Source organism: Mustela nigripes, chromosome 5 (assembly GCF_022355385.1).
Source record: "Mustela nigripes isolate SB6536 chromosome 5, MUSNIG.SB6536, whole genome shotgun sequence".
Classification (NCBI taxonomy): domain Eukaryota; kingdom Metazoa; phylum Chordata; class Mammalia; order Carnivora; family Mustelidae; genus Mustela; species Mustela nigripes.
The window spans coordinates 59251153-59269247 of NC_081561.1; the positions used below are offsets into that span (position 1 = coordinate 59251153).

The following is an 18095-nucleotide window of genomic DNA, read 5'->3' on the forward strand; positions in this document are numbered from 1 at the left end:
ATTTTAACATCCTTAATGAAAATCTGACACTTTCATAACAGAAATGGTATTTCACTCCCAAACTGTACTTAATAAAAATTTGCAAATTCAGCTCCGGTAATTATTAGAAAAGAGAGGGCGCCTGAGTGGCTCAGTTGGTTAAGCACCTGCCATCAGCTAAGGTCATGATCCCAGAGTCCCGGGATCGAGTCCACACGGGGCTCCCTGCTCCATAGGAAGTCTGCTTATCCCTCTGACCTTCTCCCCTGTCGTGCTCTCTCTCACTCTCTCTTAAATAAATAAAATCTTAAAAAAAAAAAAATTATTAGAAGAGAGTATGACTAAGTTATCTGAAGAATATGCTAAGTAAACAGCTGCTACAGATTCTGGAACACAGAGAAATATAAATACATACATAAAATATAAAAGAATATTCAAACTACTCTGTAATGGTTTCAAATAATCCGAAAGCACTACCTACAATTATTATTTTCCAAAAATTTTATTAGAATATACGCCCACAGAGCGTATATTCTACTGGGCAAAAATAGGTCATGATAATAATTATCTAGCATAATAATACATGATCTGTATTTCAGGTTTCCAAACATACAGTAAATTCCTAAATCCCATCTCCCCCTATTTTCACTCTAAAAAGAGGAGACTGTTCAAGTATGGAGTTCAGAGTGTAATTCCCAACCTCAGTCCGATGATTAAATGTGCTTGTCACAAGCACAGGCCCTCAACAGATGTCAGTTTCCCATCGCACTTACTAAAAAAGAGTAACTGAGACTCACTCAGAAGTCAGGGACAAACTTTTTAAATATAAATCTAAACCCTCGTTTTCTCATTTTCTAAAAATCCTTAAATAAACATGTATTACTTTTGCAACAAGAAAAACAGAAAGTAAGAAAAAGGCAGAGCGAAAGCACAGGAGAGAAGATAGAAAAAAGATATCTTATGGGTTTTCTCCCAAGTGCACAATAGCCCTTACCAATCAACAGGTCTGTCACTGCCCCTTCAGGGCTAAGGCCTACAGAAAAAAAGAGTAAAGCTAAGTCTGCTTTCAACTATGGCACCAACTGTATTTTCTCATACCATGGAACAGATTTCTATTCACAATCACAGCTGTTCCCTCTGTCAAAGCAGATATAATCAAATGCATATGGAGGAAGAGGCAGGACAGACTTCATACAAGAAAACATTTCTGTATTTACTTATCCAAAAGGATAGTGGGAAATCCTGAGGGGGGAATAAATTCAGTAAACAGTATTTCCTTTCTGTAACTGGTGACTAGGTGAAAGGAACATTTTGAATATATGCTTGCTTTTCATATTAATCTAAATAAATGAGGTTTAAGTATTAAAGGTATTTAATTCTATTCAGAAGTAGCAGAGTTAAACACAGGAAATGGCAATTGCAGCAACTATCCATCAGACATAGGCCCATGAAACAAAAACACCTTGCCACCTAAGCCAGTGATCACCTGAAGAAGCTCTGTCACAGAAGGGGAAGGGGGAGTGGTCAAGTATGTCTTCTTCCTAACACTTAAGATGAACATTTATCTCTTAATCACATAATTCATTTATGACTATCAGCAAGAGAAAATAAGCTCACTCTCATCCATGATACACAGTTACTTAATAAATACTTGAATCAAGACCGAAATATTCCTACTCAATCATACCTTTTTCAGCTCTTCTTTGGAGAATTTTTCGTAAGGGTTATGTTCCAGATAGGCAATGTGTTCTGAATTATTAGTACCAAATCCTACAGTTTTTCCTTTTTTATTTCCAGATGGTTCATAAGGGTGATGTAGAAGGTCATAATGAAGCATTGTAATCATTTCTTTTTTGATTAGTTCTTCACTTTTTTGTAAATCTGTTAGAGGTGGTTCTACATTTAGAGGTCTTAGAATGGTTTCATTCACCTAAAATTTTAAAACAAGTACAATCACCAAACATATCACTGCAATAGTGATGCTATTACTTGTTCTAGCATGAATTAAAGAGCAGTTTTACATTTTTAAAAGAAACTCTTTTTGTACCAAAAGAAACTTTTTCTAGGTTTCTTTTATTCTAACTCTTCTAAACTCTTATTTGTACCAGTGAAACATTTTAGAGATTAAATCTGGGAACTGCTTTACTATATTCCAGAAAGTAGATAAAATTATGGTTTCACAGACTTTATGAATGATAATAAAAACATCAATCATAGAAGAAACTTAAAACTTCCTAAGCCAGAAATTCTAACACTTACTTCTGATGGTCTTGGCAGATCTTTCTGGACAGCTTTGTGCATTCGTTTCATTTCCTTTACACGCTCTGCTTCTCGTATAGCCTTAAAAAATTGTTATATCCATTATTACAGCTATGCAGTATTTGCCGCATTTCAATAAAGCTGAAAACACTTTAATCTGTAAGAACATGTATGCTCAAGAGCTAATGCTATAGAAATCTGTGGAAGTTTGTAGAAAGACAATACAAGGCAACAGAAATCAGTCTATTCATTCTCTCATTACAATACAAATTAAGAACTGCCAACAGCTACTAGAGCATTCTCCAAGCTTACATGGCTCCATCCATCAGATAGTCATTCTTTTCTTGTTTAAATTGGAATCCTAATAAAAATCCTAGAAAAAAAAAAAATCCTAGAAAAGAGCACAGACAGTAATGTCCCTAACATCAGCTGTAGCAATGTTTTCTAGATATGCCTCCTAAGGCAAGGAAAAAGAAGCAAAAATAAACTGTGGGAGTTACATCAAAATTTAAAAGCTTCTGCACACTGAAGGAAATGATCAATAAAACTAATAGGCGACCTATTGAATGGGAGAAGATATCTGCAAATGACAAAACCCAAAAAGGGTTAGTATCCAAAATATATAAAGAACTTACACAACTTGACACCAAAATACAAATGATTCAATTAAAACATGGGCAGACGACACTTCTGTAAGATGACATCCAGATGGCTAATGGACACATGAAAAGATGCTCAACATCTCTCACCATCAGGGCAATGCAAATCAAAAGTACTATGAGATAGGGGCGCCTGGGTGGCTCAGTGGGTTAAAGCCTCTGCCTTAGGCTCAGGTCATGATCACAGGGTCTGGGGATCGAGCCCCGCATCGGGCTCTCTGCTCAGCAGTGAGCCTGCTTCCCCCTCCCTCTCTCTCTCTCTATTTGTAATCTCTGTCTGTCAAATAAATAAATAAAATCCTTAAAAAAAAAAAAAGAAAGAAAGAAAAGTACTATGAGATAGGGGCACCTAGCTGGCTCAGTCTGTAGAGCATCTGACTCTTGCTTTCAGGGTTGTGACTTCAAGCCCCACACTAGGTATGGAGCCTACTTAAAAAAATTTTTTTTGAAAAGCTACAATGAACTATCATCTCACACCTGTCAGAAAGGCTAAAATCAAAAACACAAGAAATAAGTGTTAGCAAGGATGTGGAGAAAAAGGAACCCTTCTGTACTGTTAGCGGGAAGCAAACTGGTACAGCCACTCAGGTAAACAGTATGGGAAGTTCCTCAAAAAAGTTAAAAATAGAACTGCACTGTGATCCAGCAATCACGTTTCTGGGCATTTACACACAAAAAAACATAAATACATTAACTCAAAGGCATACATGCACTCTTTTTTTTTTTTTTTTTAAAGATTTTGTTTATTTGACAGAGAGAGATCACAAGTAGGCAGAGAAGCAGGCAGAGAGAGAGAGGAGGAGGAAGCAGGCTCCCTGCTGAGCAGAGAGCCCGATGCGGGACTCGATCCCAGGATCCTGAGACCATGACCTGAGCCGAAGGCAGCGGCTTAACCCACTGAGCCACCCAGGCGCCCCCATACATGCACTCTTATGTTTAGAGCAGCATTATTTACAATAGCCAAATTAGAGAAGGAGCTATCCATGGACAGATGAATGGATAAAGATGTGGCATGTCTGTGTGTATATACATATCTGTATGTGTGTGTGTGCATGTGTATATGGATAAATAAGACATAATACACACCCACACACTACAGTGGAGTATTATTCGGTCTTTAGCCATAAAAAAGAATGAAATCTTGCCATCGGTAATAACATGGGTGGAGCTAGAGAGTATTATGCTAAGTGAAGTAAGTTGGTCAGAGAAAGACAAATACCCCATGATTTCACTTGTATATGGAACTTAAGAAATAAAACAAGCAAAAGGGAAAAAAAAGATAAAGAGAAAGAGAAACCAAGAAACAAACTCTTAACTACAGAGAACAAAGTGATGGTTATCAGAAGGCAGGTGGGTGGGGGGTGGGTAAAATAGGTAACAGGGATGAAGGAGGGCACTTGTCATGATGAGCACTGGGTGTTATATGAAAGTGTTGAATCATGACATTACACACCTGAAATTAATATTACACTGTATGTTAACTATACGGGAATTGAAATAAAATTTAAAAATAAAAATAAATTGGAATCCTAAACTTAGAAGGGACTCTCAGTTGTTCCTCTTGCAATACAACCCTCACTTCCACCCCAAAAGTTACTGATTTTTAATTTTAAAAGCCCAGCCATTGAACGTGCTGTTTCCTGATTCTCAAATCATGAATAATTTGAGTTAATACATTAGAATTTCACAGCATTTCAAAGAGTAAATATACAGCAAAGTAACTAAAAGAGCTAAACACAAAAAGTACTACCCTGTATCACCCACTGAAAAGCACATTCATGTGATTTTTTTTTTAATGTGATTTCTAAAATATATTTGTATTGATGCTATTCACACTTCAGTACCATAAAATTACTCAATTTCTAAAATTATCCTGACATGGACTGCAGCAAGAATTCCCAAAATGACCTCAGTGTGAGTTCAAGATTCACCACTTTCCAAACATGAAAGCTGGGAAAGTTAATTAACCTGAGCTTATTTCCTTACTTCTAAAATGAAGTTAATACCCATCCCATTTACATCACCAGGCTGGTATGTGCAATGAGTAAGTAACTAACGATAAGATGTATCAGTACAAGATGTTACTAATATTATTTCCACACACTCTAAATTTCCCTCTCCATCCCCGCTTGTACACTCTCTGAATAAAAAATTAAAATCTTTAAAAAAAAAAGACTGTGTATTTTAAAGAGGTATAATAAATTTGATATGAGATATTTAAATTATTATATAAATACACATACACATACATACACATTTTAAAAACACCTATCAAAATATTCTCAGTGTAGTATTAATTACATGACTGTATTATTAATGACAGTAAATAATTTACTTCAGGGCAATCTTTTTAAATATTGAAAAAACTTTTTTTCAAGTAGGGATCTTGAAACATTTAACGACCATTCTTCACTCTCTCAGACACTGACACACTCAGCAACTTCATACTTCCTTCCAAGCACGATCACCTACCTGCTTGCGTGCGTCCACATCGGCAGCATCTTCTATGTAAGTATCATCTACTTCACGGTCTTCCAGCTCCTTCTCAGCATTTTCTGGCAGAACAATTTCGAAGTCATTCTTAGGGGCAGGAAGGCCCAACAACCCTAAACGGAGATGTTCTCGAGATTCTCTTTCCTATAGAAAAAAATTGGTCCTTCTCAATTCACACACATTAAGAATTCAACCAATATTCTCTAAGAGTTCCTGAAAAAGAATTAGCCTATTTCAATTCTAGAAAAATGATCCCTAACTTCAAAGCTGAGACAAGTTTTTTGCCTGATTCCTATCTCACTTTCTTCTCTAAATTAAGATTAAAAACTCTGATTTTTGACCAATACAATTACTCTGGATATTCTACAGAAGGTTTGGGCATTACCTCTGTAGGGGCAGAAAAATCCTTTCAGATTTCCATTTAAGGAAAACATTTCTGACACTGAAATATAACAGCAAATGGAAAGAAGTTGTTCAAAAGTCAATCTGTCCTTGGACTAATAAAACCTAATCTGAAAAGATAACTTGAATTTTTGTGTGTGTTTATTTTTAATAGAATTATCACAGGGTACCTGGCTGGCTCAGTCAGTAGAGCATGTAACTCTTGATCCCGGGGTTTTGAGTTCAAACCCCATGTTGGGCAGAGTTTACTTAAAAACAAATGGAAGGAAGGAAGGAGAGGGGGAAAGAGGGAGAGAGAGAGAAAGAAAGGAAAGGAGGAAGCAATTACTAGATCATATAATGGCCAAAGAAAACAGTCTACATTTCCCCAGAGAAACGCCCTGGTACCCAAAGTTTTCCCCAGTACATCCCTGGCTTACCTTTCCAGTGTCATTCCCCCAGCTGCATTACATGTATGGTAGGTGTGAGGACCTGATGAGCTGCTATGTCCAAAATATGCTCCATGCTTACTCATATCATAGCCTCCATCTGAGATAGCCCCCAATCTACTGAGCATACCTCCTCAACGAAGGCTTTCCAAGTGCCCACCCAGCAAATGTGGTAATTTCTATCTTTGGCCACCCTAAGTATGTTGGTTTTACTCAGAGAGCTTATTCTGTTCTTATGTTATAACTATTTTCAGACTTGGTTTAGTATGCCAATCTCGCCAAAGTATAAACTCCCTTAAGACAAAGGACATCTTTACTCAACCTCAGATCCTTTCAAGTCTCCAGATCAGTGCTTTACACACATTACATTCTTCATTTGTTATCATTTAGCCATTCACAGCTGACATTAGTTGGTATCAACTTGGGCATCAAAAAAAATTCTAAACTAACCAAATCTATACATGAAGTTAGAATTAAATTTGTAAAATGAAAATAGACCAATGAAGTTGGAACTCATTAAAAGGAAACTCACAATGATTTTCTGTGGCATCACATAAAAGGATTCATAGTGACATAATAAAAGCAATAACAAGGGCAGAAATAAAACTGTGGCTTTTATAATTAGCTGTCTAGATCAGTTTGCAAAATACACAAAGGAAAACTTCACTAAGATAAGCAATAAACATCAACTTATCTTTGAGATCTAGACTGTTCTTCCAAAAATATAGAGCAAACAGAGGAATCATAGGTTCAATAGGTTCAAAACCTAATTTATGAGATTTTCCAAACTCAAATTTTATTTTACAGGAATAGAATAAAAAAGTATCATTCAAGAAAGTAAACTATTTAGTCATTAAACGACAAAAAATAAAACAGTATGAGATACAAGGAGCATTCCTATCAGTGTAATCAATATTCACAAACATATTACGAATAAGTAGGCTTATGAAACCAAAAGGATCTCCTCCTCAAGTCCTCCAATCGTTCTTTTCTGGCATCCTCAGGTGTAGTTTCTTAAGGTGTATGCAATATGCACCAACAAGGGGAAATATTTTAATACGGCACTCATGAGACAGAACAGTTTTTTTAAAAAAGTATTAAAAGGGAATTGACATGTACCATCTGCTTCACATAAGAGGGGTCACTGTAGTCTGCCATTCCATCCTCAGGATTAATGTTTAACTTGTCTCGAAGAGGCGTTCTACCAGGGGTGGAGTTAATAACTGGTTTGGGAGTTGTCCCACTGCGGGGAGTCAATCCTTCAGATCCATGAGATGGAGTCCTAGAAAGGCAGAAATTCCAATTAACAGAAGTGCCAGTTTTATCTGGATCATGCTTTCAAATGTTTTTTTTGTTTTGTTTTGTTTTTTAGAATTTTTACTTATTTATTTGACAGACAAGAGATCACAAGTAGGCAGAAAGGCAGGCAGAGAGAGGAAGGGAAGCAGGCTCCCCGCCGAGGAGAGAGCCCGACGCGGGGCTCGATCCCAGGACCCCGAGATCATGACCTGAGCCGAAGGCAGCGGCTTAACCCACTGAGCCACCCAGGTGCCCCTCAAATGTTTTTAACATCAACTATTTTATGTGAAAATAATGTGAAAGCATGAAAGAAACAAAGATCACAGATATTTTGTCTCCTTACCTGGTTTTAAGTTAGCTCTCTAAGTTAAAATACAGGTTTAATTCTAGCAGCTTAATATGTACACATCATCTTTTCACTTCAATGACTTCAAGTTACATTTGACACTCTCTTGCCCTGCTGAACTAGGCCCACCAAACATTATTTCAACCTTTCCGTGGCACACTGCAGGGTGGCTAAGAACATGGAGGTCAGCCACCAAGCTCTAACACCTCCAGGAAACTCTTTTTGAGTTCAGAGTCTTCATCTTATCATCTGCCCTCACCACCAGGGTCTGTTGGCTAGAGCACCACTATCACGGGTGTACATGACAGTTCCTCCCTTTACATTTTGTTTGGATACCAAATACCAGGCCTATATATGAGTGAGGACAGAGATTCTCTTAGGTATAAAGTCCACAGACTCTGCAACTTATATTTTAATTGATCAAGATCTTTCATTGTTTTGTTGTTATTGTTGCTTATTTCCTGTACCTTGGCTCGGCTGCAGACAAGTGGCACTGCCAGACAGGTGTTCCCAAAGGTGAGGTGGGGTATTATAATGGGACACAGTCCCTGTCCCAAAGGGGCTTATAGTCTAGTTGAGACAAGACATACATGGAAAAAGAGGGATTAGGCTCTCCTACAAGCCTTCCAAAAGTGTTAAATATCATTTAAGGATTTGGCTGCCGATGTTTCTCAATCCTGCTGTCAGGTACAGCTCTAACAGTTTGAGATGCTTCCTATACCAAACAACCAGGAGGAGGACCTACCCTAACACTGAAAATTAAAAGTAAAGCCCAAAGATTTCCAACCTTAAAAGCTCAAAGTTCATTTTAATATGACTCACTTCTACAGCATTTTTATCTTAAAAAACAGTAACTTGGGACCCCTGGGTGGCTCAGTGGGTTAAGCCTCTGCCTTCGGCTCAGGTCGTGAACTCAGAGTCCTGGATCGAGCCCCGCATCGGGCTCTCTGCTCAACAAGGAGCCTGCTGCTTCTCCCTCTCCTTCTCTCTCTCTCTCTGCCTACTTGTGATCTCTCTGTCAAATAAATAAATAAAATCTTTAAAAAAAAAACAACTAACTTAAAACAAAAATTAAACAAAGACTGACTTTGACCTCTAGTTAATAATATGCACAAGACAGTGGTAGAAGTGAAAGGCACAGAAACCTGCAACTTACTTTGAAATGCATTTAAAAATTGGGTGGACTTACAGACAGATATATGATAAAGCAAACAGAGTAAGATGTTAACAACTGCAGAATCTAGGTGGGAAGTAATATACTCTTTCCAACCTCTCTGAATGTTAGAAATTTTCATAATAAAGTGCTGGGAGAAAAGCAGTAGTAATATACAGATAAAGGACTACAATTTTCATAAAATTCAACAAATGATCATGAAGAGTGGACTCACTCATCCTTTTCTTTTTTTTTTTTTTTAAATATTTTGTTTTTTTATTTGACAGACAGAGATCACAAGTGGGTAGAGAGGCAGGCAGAGAGGGAGGAGGAAGCAGGATCCCCGCTGAGCAGAGAGCCTGATGAGGAGCTCAATCCCAGGACCCTGAGATCATGACCTGAGCCAAAGGCAGAAGCTTAACCCACTGAGCCACCCAGGTGCCCTCATTCGTCCCTTTCAATCAGATAAAATGACTTCAGAAACAAGGTGACAGCATCAGAAACTCTGAAATAAAAAATAAGTTCCAGATAGTTTTAACCAATTCCTGGATATTATTATGTTATTTACTACTATGAGTGAGAAGAAACCAAAAAGGCAGGTTAAACACTTATTTCCATTCTCCATCAACATCTAAAGCAAACACGCCCAACCCTTGGATTCCAGTTTTCCTAAAACAGGAAAAAAAACAATTTACTCACAGTACCTGAATGGGGTAGAAAGAACTGTGTTTGGGGTCTGTACAACCTGCCGCTGTGGCGTCACACCTGAGAAGTCACTCTCGTGCAAAGGCGTGTTAAGTCCACCTTTTAATGGGGTGTCCACATTGGTCAGAGCCATGAGATTCTGAGCTTCCTGATAAACAAGAAGGTAAAGAAATGTGTTTTAACAGTTCAGGCAGGATAGCAGAATCCTCTCGTCTGGTCCCATGACATGAATCTCAAAGGAGACAGAATTCTTATACCTTATCTTAACGAACACCAAGAGAGAAAATGAACTTCAGGCCATGGCAGAATTCAATATCTCCATTCCTCTGTCAGTCTAACACAGCACATCAAAGGTTTTGGAATGAAGTTTAAAATGTCAAGAAATGTTTTGAAATGAAATTATCATGACCCAAAAGCTTTATTACCCATCCCAAATCTCTTTACAATCATAAAGAATTAAGAATTCAAATTTCCCAATGTGATCCAAGGCTAAGTGTCAGAACACCCAGATTTTTTTTTTTTTAGAGAGAGTGAGAGACAGAGCGCATGAACACAGGAGCATGCATACACGCGTGAGCAGGGGAGGTGGGTAAGGGCAAAGGAAGGGAGAAAGAATCTCAGGCTCCACACTCCACACAGAGCCCAACCCAGGACTGAACCTCATGACCCTGAGATCATAACCTGAGCCAAAATCAAGAATGAGATGCTTAACTGACTGAGCCACCAGGCATCCCCAGAATACCCAGATTTTAGTCTGGCTTTATTATGAACTCTACTCAGTCTTCATTAGCCCCTGAGTCTCAGTTTCTTCTACTGAGAAGTTAAGATACCAATAACTGGCCTATCCACTTCCTGCAAAAAAACTCTTGAGAGCAGGTTCCTTTCTGAAGTCTTGCTGTTCTCTTTAGGCAAGTCTGACAATGCTCTTTAGCCCCCCTACCACAACTCTACACACACTACAATCACTGCACCTACAATCTCCTCATCCCCAACTCCAGCCCTGTGAGAGACTACATTTTTCAAGATAGTCACAGCCATATCTCTCATCTCCTGTGCTCTTCTTGTGATCCAACCTTGATATGCCTCCCATCAAGAGGCAGGATCTATGTCCCCTCCTTTTGAATCCAGGTAGCCTTGTGAATTAACTGTAACTAACAAAATGCAACAAAGTGACACTACTGGACTTCCAAGGCAGGGTAAGCAAAAAGCACAACTTTCTAGCACACTCTACAACACCCCCACTGGAGCCTAGAGGCACCATGGGAGAAGTTCAACTATTCTGAGGCCATATGCTGAAAGAAAGCCCAAGCCACAGAGAGGCCACATGTAGATTTACTCCCCATTCCCAGGTGAGGACCCAACCCACAGCCAGCATCAACTACCAGACACAGAAAGATGATTCAAGCCCCTATGTGTCAAGACACCCCCAAATGTTGAGTCTTCTTAGCTGAGGCCCTAGACATCACAGAACAGAGATAAGCCATTTTTGTTTTTTTAACATTTTATTTATTTATTTGACACAAAGAGAGAGATCCCAAGTAGGCAGAGAGGCAGGCAGAGAGAGGGGGGGAAGCAGGCTCCCTGCTGAGCAGAGAGCCCAAAATGGGGCTCAATCCCAGGACCCTGAGATCACAACCTGAGCAGAAGGCAGAGGCCCAACCGTCTGAGCCACCCAGGTGCCCCAAGATAAGCCATCTTTCTGTGCCCTATCCAAATTCCTGACCAGCAAAGACCATTAGCACAATGAAATGTTTTAAGCCAGTAAGTTTTGATGCAAAATGAAGATAACAAGAGACAGGCTTATTCCATTACTCTGTTGGTTCATATTCATGGAAAAAAACATGAATTTCACATTATCAAGGCCCTGTGTGTGTTCTTTTTGCTCGTCCAAATAAAAAACACTTTTCCTCAACTAGGCTCTCAAAAGGCTAGCCAGCTTTATACCTCTGGGAAGGAGATTGGAAGCCACTTCTCTCAGGAACCTAACCCAAAACTAAAGATGTAGAAATACTGACATCAAGAATTTGCCAATGATGGGCACCTGGGTAACTCAGTAGGTTGGGCATCCAACTCTTGATTTCGGCTCAGGCGATGATCTCAGGGTCTCATGATCTCAGGGTCATGAGACTAACCCCAGATCAGGTTTCACACTCAGCAGGAAATCTGCTTGAGATTCTCTCCCTCTCCCTTTGTTCCTCCCCCTGTGCATGTGAGCTCTCTCTAAAACAAATAAACACATCTTTAAAAAAAAGAAAAGAACAGATTTTGCCAATGAAAATCCACTAGCCAGTTCAGCCTGGAATCAAGAAGGCCTTACCCATACCCAAGGAGCTTCTAGTCTACTTTTAATTGTCATGCCTTAACCCTTAGATATAGGCAGAGAGCTAAAGATGAAAAGATATTTGAGAAAATATCTAATATGAAAAACAGAGACCAAAGAAACTTAAATACTATTCAAGGAAAAGAAAACTTACAAAAACAAAATCATCATTAATAGCCTCAAAGTAAGAAAACAAAATATTCATTAAATAAAGAGCTCTCAGAAACTAAAATGTGATAATAAAAATTCAAAACCTGAACAAAGATAAAATTCAGAAAATCTCCTAACAATAAACCAAAAAGTCCATTAAAACAGAAAACCAGAGAGGAATAAGAAAATTTAAGGTTCATAAAAAGGGAAATACCAAAGAAAGGAGGGAACAAAAATTTTCAAAATAATGTCCCAGAATCAAAGGCCATGAATGAAAAGATGCACCAAGTACCTAGTACAGTGACTGAAAACAGACCCACACCAAGAAATATGCATGTGAAAAAGAGATGATCATATAAGCTTCCAGAGGAAGAGAAAAAGCGGTTCGCTATTAACAACCTAAGTGACACAGGTGCTCAAAAGCTATAATAAAAGCCCAGAAGTTGCAGGAGCACGGCCTTCAAAACTGTAAATAAAAACCACTTCAATCTGGGAGTGCCTGGTTGACTCAATCAGTGGAGCACGTAGCTCTTGATCTCAGGGTCATGAGTTCAAGCCCCACACTGGGTATAGAGCTTACTTTAAAAGGGGGGAAAAAAGAAAAAAGATTTTAATTTGGAATTCTACACCCAGTTATACTATCAATCAGTTAAGAGGATAGAACATAATTTATAGATATGCAAGGTCTTAAAAATTCCATCTGCCATGAAACCATCCTCAGAAAGTTACTAAAGGAAATGCTTCACTAACAAGGGCATAAACCAAGAAAACCAAAGGCATAGGAGCCAGGGAAGAGGCGATCCAACAGACTTTCTAGGGTGCCAGGAAATCAAGAGAATAAGCTGTTAACAAGATCTAAAGAGTAATCAGTCCAGAATAGAACATTCAGAAATTCTGGGAAAGACTTCTTCAAAAAGCTAAGAATATCTAAATTTGTTCAGATTATAGGAAATTTACAGAGATAGTATCAAGTCTAGAGTTGAATTCCTGCTAAGTAATCAAAAAACTCAGCATCTGAATAAGAATTAACTCAAAGAAAAACTAATAATGTATAATAATTATTAGCAGTATAGTAATTTTAGGCACTTCATAGGTTCAGTAACAAACTTGGGTTTACACAGTCATAAAGTAAACTATGATACAGAGCTAACCAAAATTATGATGTAACCATAATGAAATATGAAGGCATGGAAAAAGAGTGCATATGCATGGTAGAGGAAGAGGGCGTGAGAGCCAAATGTTCAAAATTCCCAAGTGGAAATATGGCTAGAACTAAAAATAAGTCAGTAAATTGTAAGTGTCCTAGTAGTAAGACGGTAAAAACCAATAGCTGCAACTGGTGCCTCTAGAGAGCAAACAACGAGGAACACAACCTTTCCTCTTTGTAAGTTTATAGAACTATCTGACACCAAATCAAGACCTTAAAGTTATATTTCTGGGGGCACCTGGGTGGCACAGTTAGGCATCCGACTTTTGATTTCAGCCCAGGTCATGATCTCAGGGTCGTGGGATCAAGTCCTGCATCAGGCTCAGGATTCTCTCTCTCTCTCTCTCCCTCTGCCCCTCCACATACCCCACCTGCCTGCACTCACTGTCTAAAAAATGAATGAATGAATAAATAAATAAATAAATAATTCTATTTCTGGCTATCAGAGAAGAGGAAATGAGATGTAAGAGTGATCAAGTGTTTTGTTAGGTTTATCTATTCTCTGACATATAAACTCCCTAAGAACACACAGAGCGTACACCTTATGTGTTTAGGACAGAGAGGGAAGGTACTGATGGCAGCCTGTCCCAAGCTAAGTACAGAAATCCAAGGAAGTTTAAAAAATCACTATTATAGGGGCGCCTGGGTGGTTTAGTGGGTTAAGGCCTCTGCCTGAATTCAGCTCAGGTCATGATCTCAGGGTCCTGGGATCAAGCCCCGCTTCGGGCTCTCTGCTCAGCGGGGAGCATGCTTCCTCCTCTCTGCCTGACTCTCTGCCTACTTGTGATCTCTGTCAAATAAATAAATCTTTTTCTAAAATAAATAAATAAATAAAAATCAATAAATAAAAATCACTATTACAACTCCTGAGACCAATACTGACTGTTAAATTTAAACAAAAACAACAACAAAAAACTACATACACTAGCTTTCTAGGATTGCTAGGCACTGTGAAATTTTAAAATGCTGTGCCTTATTAACAGATACTAAAGATTAATGAAGGAGGAAGAGCTGGCTGGGGGGGGGGGGGGGGAACAACCCTATGAATTGATAAATGTGGAAATGAAACCACCTAATTAATCTGCTAATTTTGCTTCCCTAATAAAATCTCTAGAATCTATGCATTCAGGACTCAGTTTCAAACTGTTTACCCTTAAAGAAACCAAATCACATACCATTCTCCTTCTGACATTTTCAAGGATTACAGGTAAAAGGCTCACACTACTATAGGACAGCTTACCTGCAGAATTCTATCCTGGGAAGCTGGTGTGCGAGGTGTTCTAAGAGCAATGCTGTTGTTGGTGACATTGTACTCGGACAAAAGAGTACTGGAGGCAGAGTTCGTTATGCCAGATTCCTCAGCAGTCTGACGTGCAATTTCACTTGCTTGGCCTACTTTCACAACCTCCTGGAGTTCTGCATCTGAAATCTAAAAAGACACAGTTATCACCCATGCAGCAATTTTAGCCAGAGAGTAACACATTTTAAAACTCACACATTCCAAAAAGATGAACTGCTGAAGCTATGTGAGAAGTACACAGGGGTACTACTTTCTTAACTAACTGTCAATTTGAAAATTTCTATGATAAAATTTTTAAGTCTTTCCTACATAATATAGGGGAAAATTCCATATACAATATACTATCAAGCTGCAAAGTTTTATATTTCCATAACGAAATTCTTTCAAAACAACTAACATACTAATATACCAAGAATGTAAAAGATTCATGTTTTTATAAAACTGTCAGAGGGAGGGGCGGAATGAAAGCCAATTAAAAGAGTCTAGGACACCTGGGTGGCTCAATCAGTTAAGCAGGTGCCTGGGTCCTGGGATAGAGCCCCATTATCAGGGTCCTTGCTCAGCAGGGAGCCTGCTTCTCCCTCTCTGCCTGCTGCTTCCCCTGCTTGTGCCTGCTCTCTCCTTGACCCACTGTGTGCCAAATAAATAAAATCTTAAAAACAAATCAGAGTCCCCTGAGCCACAAGATCCTGGAGAAAAATCTAAAAGCGTTATCTTAGTAATTTTACAAAAATAAACATCCTAGAGAGCTAAGAAAAAAAAGTTATAGGCAAACTCTTAGTTTAAAAAGTATCCCTGGTTGGAATGGCAGCATCTGAGAAACTTATGTCAGTCACATTTATACCCAAGAATTTCATGTAGATGCAGCCAGCACATCAACTGGAGAAAGCTCTTCCATCCCCTTAGTTCCATCTCTCTGCTCCACTAAACCACCCAATTCTACAGTACTGTACAACTCAAAATAAAACTAGAGCTTATTCAAAACTCCCATAGTTTTGATCAACTATAATTAAGTCAAAGGAAGAGAGCCTGGATAAGCGGAATGAGGGTATGTTTCTTTCTCTCTTCTCCACAGCTCCCACATTAATTTTCACAGTGTTGTCCCAAAAAGAAAAGTATGACACAATAAGACAAACCCTAAAAGAAAGCACCCTAGGCATGCCTGGGTAGCTACATGGTTAAGGACCTGACTCTTAATCTCAGCTCAGCTCTTCATCTAAGTGCCATGAGTTCAAGCCCAGTACTGGAGCCTACCTTAAAAAAGGGGTGAGGGGGGTGCCTGAGTGCCACAATTGGTTAAGCCTCTGGCTCTTGGTTTCAGTTCAGGTCATGATCTCAGGGTTGTGAGAAAGAGCCCCATACTGGCCTCTGTGCTCAGTAGAGTCCGCTTGCCCCTCTACCTCCCACTCTGCCCCTCCACCTCCCACTCTGCCCCTCCCCCAACTCATGCTCATGTGAGCACATGTTCTCTTTCTCTCTCAAATAAATAAAATCTTTAAAAAGGAAAGCAGCCTAAAGTCCACAAAACCAAATATCACCTTTACACTAGTGAGCTACAATAAGAGTCCAGGAGTGCTAACCTCTTTGCAAATTGTTAAGACACTTACTTACTAAACCATCACAAGAACAGTTTAAGGCCTGATACAACAATTTGTACAGAAAAACTGTTACTTATTTATCATACTGTATCACAAAGACTTATTTTTATGTGGTTCACCTCTTACACTGTGAACTTCTTAAGGGCACCCAATGCCTAAGAAAAACCTGGCACATAAACCCTCATACCTTACTAAATAAATAATAAAGATATGAGTTCACACAATGAAAAACTGCTTTAACAGATTACCTGAGGGGCAGGAAGTACTAGTTTGCTTCTCTTTTTGGTAAATTCAGAAACACCACTAGTCTGAAGAATGGCTGATGGTAAATCAGATTCCTTTTTCCTTTTTAAATGTTGCTTGTCTTTTTTTCTGTCTCTTCCTTCTTTTTCACTGTCATGAATCAAAGTAGGTAAGAGATTTTGTAAAGTTACATATAATCAATAACAGCAAAAGTCATATAAATACTCATACACTTATTAAACAAATTATTGAACCAAATAATAATCCCATTCCTAAGAAAATCAAAGATAAAAAGACAAAATCCAAATACATTAAGTTGTGCCCTATACCATCAGTTACCCACTATACTCGAGAGGAATGTGACTTAGAACTGAAACACAATTATTAAGAAAATAAGATATAGTACTGAGTAAATCAGGTACCAAACATTAAGCCTATACAAGACTATGATGATAAGCAAAATGTTACGTATAATTTCAAAACAAAAACAAAACTACTCCTACATCATTATACTCTTACAAAAGTACGTATATGCGCATACAAAAATGAAGGTTACAAGCATACAAAATGGGAATTAATTATATGAACAGGATGGGATTAAAACACTGAATTTTTAAATTTCTCTTTAAAACTGTTCTTTGGGGCACCTCGGTGGTATAGTGAGTTGAGCATCTGACTCTTGATTTCGGCTCAGGTCACGATCTCAGGGTTACAGGATCAAGCCCCGAGGAGGGCTCCACTCACTGTGGCGTCTGCTTGTCCCTCTCCCTTGGTTCCTGCTCTCACTCTCTCTCTCAATAAACAAAATCTTTAAAAATCTGTTCTTCGGGGTGCATTGCTGGCTCAGTAGATTAAAGCCTCTGCCTTCGGCTCAGGCCATGATTCCAGGGTCCTGGGATCGAGCCCCGCATCGGGCTCTCTGCTAAGCGGGGAGCCTGCTTCCCCCCTCTCTCTGCCTACTTGTGACCCCTGTCTGTCAAATAAATAAAGATCTGTTCTTCAATTGTTTGTTATGATTCTTTCTTTTTCATTATGATCCTTCTTTTTTTTTAAGATTTTATTTATTTATTTGACAGAGAGAGAAATCACAAGTAGGCAGAGAGGCAGGCAGAGAGAGAGGGGGAAGCAGCCTCCCCACTGAGCAGAGAGCCTGATGTGGGGCTTGATCCCAGGATCCTGAGATCATGACCCGAGCTGAAGGCAGAGGCCACTGAGCCACGCAGGTGCCCCTTTCACAAAAACTTTTAAAGGATATTTGCCCTGACAATTGGATACAAACATCAGGCTCAAGGCCACCTTTGAAAGCTCTAAGAATGCCGCTTCCCTGTCAACATGGTAGCCTCTTCCAGATGATCTGCTCCCACTTCAACCTCTTCATTTGCACAGGCTACCTAAAACAATGTCTTAATGTGGGAAATAAATATAATGGAGTACATCCAAGAAAATCCTGTTTTACAGTGCCTGACATCTGTCATTTAGTACCAATTCATGTCATCAAAAATGGAACGTCAGTGAGGTAGCAGAAAACTAAAACTCTCTGACAATCAGAAAAGC

General features: G+C 38.9%; 1 protein-coding gene across 1 annotated transcript in view; it reads right to left on the reverse strand.

Moving 5' to 3' along the window:
• CDC5L (cell division cycle 5 like) overlaps window positions 1-18095 on the reverse strand; it is a 52837-nt gene that overhangs the window by 17249 nt on the left and 17493 nt on the right. Inside the window, exons 7-13 of the mRNA XM_059400350.1 lie at window positions 16547-16691; window positions 14641-14829; window positions 9723-9871; window positions 7340-7502; window positions 5370-5534; window positions 2239-2319; window positions 1667-1909 (exon numbers count right to left, since the gene is read on the reverse strand). Coding sequence (XP_059256333.1) covers window positions 1667-1909; window positions 2239-2319; window positions 5370-5534; window positions 7340-7502; window positions 9723-9871; window positions 14641-14829; window positions 16547-16691 — 1135 coding nt within the window. The remainder of the gene's footprint in view (window positions 1-1666; window positions 1910-2238; window positions 2320-5369; window positions 5535-7339; window positions 7503-9722; window positions 9872-14640; window positions 14830-16546; window positions 16692-18095) is intronic.